At 66.3% G+C, this 2,752-nt stretch overlaps 1 protein-coding gene across 1 annotated transcript; it reads right to left on the bottom strand.

Annotated features, from left to right (window-relative positions):
* Positions 1–1,145: 1,145 nt before the first annotated feature.
* On the bottom strand, positions 1,146–2,752 carry LOC120640692 (UDP-glycosyltransferase 92A1-like). Its single transcript, XM_039916595.1, has one exon. The coding sequence runs from the start codon at positions 2,665–2,667 to the stop codon at positions 1,219–1,221; it is 1,449 nt and encodes a 482-aa protein (XP_039772529.1). The 5' UTR covers positions 2,668–2,752; the 3' UTR covers positions 1,146–1,218.

Here is a 2,752-nt window from a genome sequence, read left to right as displayed (position 1 = left end):
AAGACAGGCGAGTTGCGGCGCTGGTGGGCTTATTTGAAGGCGTGGGGTGGGTGGCTAGGGTTTTGTTGTTCACGTGAACCTTCTGGAGGATTCCGTCTGGGCCCACAGGCTAGATTAGGCCCACCATATCATGATGTCCAAGTGGGCCGTGGAGTACTGGGCTGGATGGACTTCCAGCCCAAGACTTTGAGGGTACTTCGATCCAAAGAAATAAATAGAGGAGCAAAATATATGCTGACGAATATTAGCAACAAGAAACATGTCCCCTCCCTTCTTCGGTTCTTCTTCCCCCCAAATTCCCGAGACCAAAAACCTCGCCTCTGGAAAGCTCTCGCGTCTGCTACTGTTTGAGAGGGACGAAAAAGGGGGTCGTGGTCGCCGCCGGCGGAGTCGCCGGTCTCCTCCGCCTCCGATGGCCTCAGGGCTGTCGGGAGGGGGCGGAGACCGCCGGGCTCCGACCGTGCGGCAAAGGTAGGTTAGGTCCTAGTAGATCTAGGGGTCGGTGTCCAGGCGTCGACGGCGAGGCGGAGGCGGCGGCGACGTGTCGGAATAAGTCCTCTCGGACTCGTCCCCGTCCTTGTGCTGCTTCTCTCCGGCGGCTCGGGTGGGTCCGTGGAGGTTGTGCTCCCGTGGTGGAGCCGTCGTATAGGAGATGTTCTCTGCCGGCGACTCATCGCCCTTCAGTGGAGGTGAGTTCATCGGCCTTTTGCTTGGTGGATACAGAGCATACTTCGGGATTAGTGGAAAGCAGGAGAGTGGAGCAGATCCATGCTTCTCGCGGCGGTTCCGGTCGTCGCCGGCGGATCTGGCTCCAAGGCCACCGGGGCTCGGGGTGCGTCCCCGATCGATGGACTTCCCGCGGTAGCTTCATCTCACCGTTCGCGGCGAGTGTTTCTTGCGGCTCTCTTCAAAGCTTCGCAGCGACGGGATTCCGGCGGGCCATGGATTCGCGGAGATCGATTCCGGCGGTGGCTGGCGATGCTCGGCGACGGCGGAGTCGGATTCACAGAGGTTCTAGGGGTTTGGTTGTAATTTTCATGTTTTCTAGGGGCCTTTGTGTAAAACGTATGGTGGAGCAGGTGTACTCTGTATCCTGCCTTTGTGTACCTGTACGCGTATGCGTTTGGGTCTTTGTACCGTACATCTCAGTTTAATACAGGTACATTCGCATGCTGTGTCAAAAAAAAACAAGAAACATACGTCAACTCCAAAACAAGATCAACAATACACGACGTCGGCGAAGAACTTCTCCATCACTTTCAGCGACGACCCGTTGCCGCCTCCGGTCTCCCTCGCCGCCGCGATCACTTCCCTCATCTCCGCCGCCCTCCGCCTCATCCCGGCGCGCTCCACGGTGTTGCCAAGCACCGCCTCCACCGCCGCCGCGAGCTCCTCCGCGCTCAGCGCGGCGCGCGCCCCGCGCGCCACCTCCACGCACACTCCCATCTCCTCCGCCAGCACCGTGGCGTTGTAGAACTGCTCCGCCGAGAGCGGCCACCCGAGCAGCGGCACGCCGCTGCCGAGGCCCTCCAGCGCCGAGTTCCACCCGCAGTGCGTAAGGAACGCTCCCGTCGCCGCGTGCGCCAGGATCTCCGCCTGCGGCGCCCAGCACCGCGCCACTAGCCCCCGCCCGCCGGCCTCCGCCCTCTCCGCAAACCCCTCCGGCAGCCACTCTGGCCGGAACTCGCCGTTGACGTCGTCGCAGTCGGACCCCGCCGGCGGCCGGATCCCCCACACGAACCTGTGCGCGCTCCGCTCCAGCCCCGCTGCCAGCTCCATCATCTGCGACGCGCCGATCGTGTACTGCGACCCGAACGATACGTACAGCACGGAGCCCGGAGGCTGCTTGTCGAGCCAGGCCAAGATGGCGCCGCCGCTCTCCGCTCCCGGCGCCGGCGGCGTGGCGCGGAGCAGCGGGCCGACGGGGTATATCGGGACGGCGTCGAAGAGTTGCCGGAGCATCGCTAGCCCCTTGGGCTCGAGGCTCTCCGCTGTGTTGACGAGCAGCGCGTCCGTGCGGGCGAGGGCGGCGATCTGCTTGCTGACGAAGGTGGACCACGCGTCCTTCCCGTCGGCCGCGGCGAGGTGGTCGGTGAGCTGGGAGCGGCGGACGGTGACGTCCGGGAACGGCGGCAGCGGGAACGCGTCGTCGTCCGCCGGGAGCGGCACGCTGCGCCACAGCGAGAAGTAGACCGCGGCGCCGTAGCCGCCGGTGGTGAGCAGGACGGAGTGCGACGCGCCGGCCTCGCGGGCGACGTCCAGCGTCCAACCGAGGAACATGTCCGCCATGACGTGGACGTCGGCGCCGGGGTCGGCGGCCCGGAGCCCCGCGACGAGGTGCCGGAACGCCGGGCGGAGGGACTCGGAGGCGGCGAAGAGGTTGATGAGATGGTGGGAGCCGATGCCGGCCGTGGTGCCGGCGCCGGCGGGGAGGCCGTGGCCGGCCGGGTCGAACGGCAGCGCGTGGACGCCAACGTCGCCGCCGAGGCCGTCCGCGGCGAGGCTGGCGAGGAGCGGCCCGGCCGTCCCGGGGGTGGCGACCACGGTGACGCGGGCGCCGGGGCGCGCGCGGCGGGCCAGCTCCGCCAGGCAGCGGAACGGCGCGAGGTGGCCCTGCGCCATGAACGGGAACAGGACGACGTGCGGGCGGCGTTCGGCGGCCGCCATGGCGAGGCGAGGGCTTCGGGACCGGGCCGAGGCCGTCTTGGTGATCGCCGGCTTTGTTTAGCTCTTTCCTCTGTGTCAATCAAGG

The sequence above is a fragment of the Panicum virgatum genome, chromosome 7K (assembly GCF_016808335.1).
Source record: "Panicum virgatum strain AP13 chromosome 7K, P.virgatum_v5, whole genome shotgun sequence".
NCBI classification, from domain to species: Eukaryota; Viridiplantae; Streptophyta; class Magnoliopsida; order Poales; family Poaceae; genus Panicum; species Panicum virgatum.
The sequence above is the reverse complement of the archived record's forward strand: the minus strand, read 5'-3'. Positions and strand labels throughout refer to the sequence as shown.

Coding starts and splice junctions, on each gene's coding strand:
- LOC120640692 (XM_039916595.1), bottom strand. CDS start 2,667: ATGGCGGCCGCCGAACGCCGCCCGCACGTCGTCCTGTTCCCGTTCATG.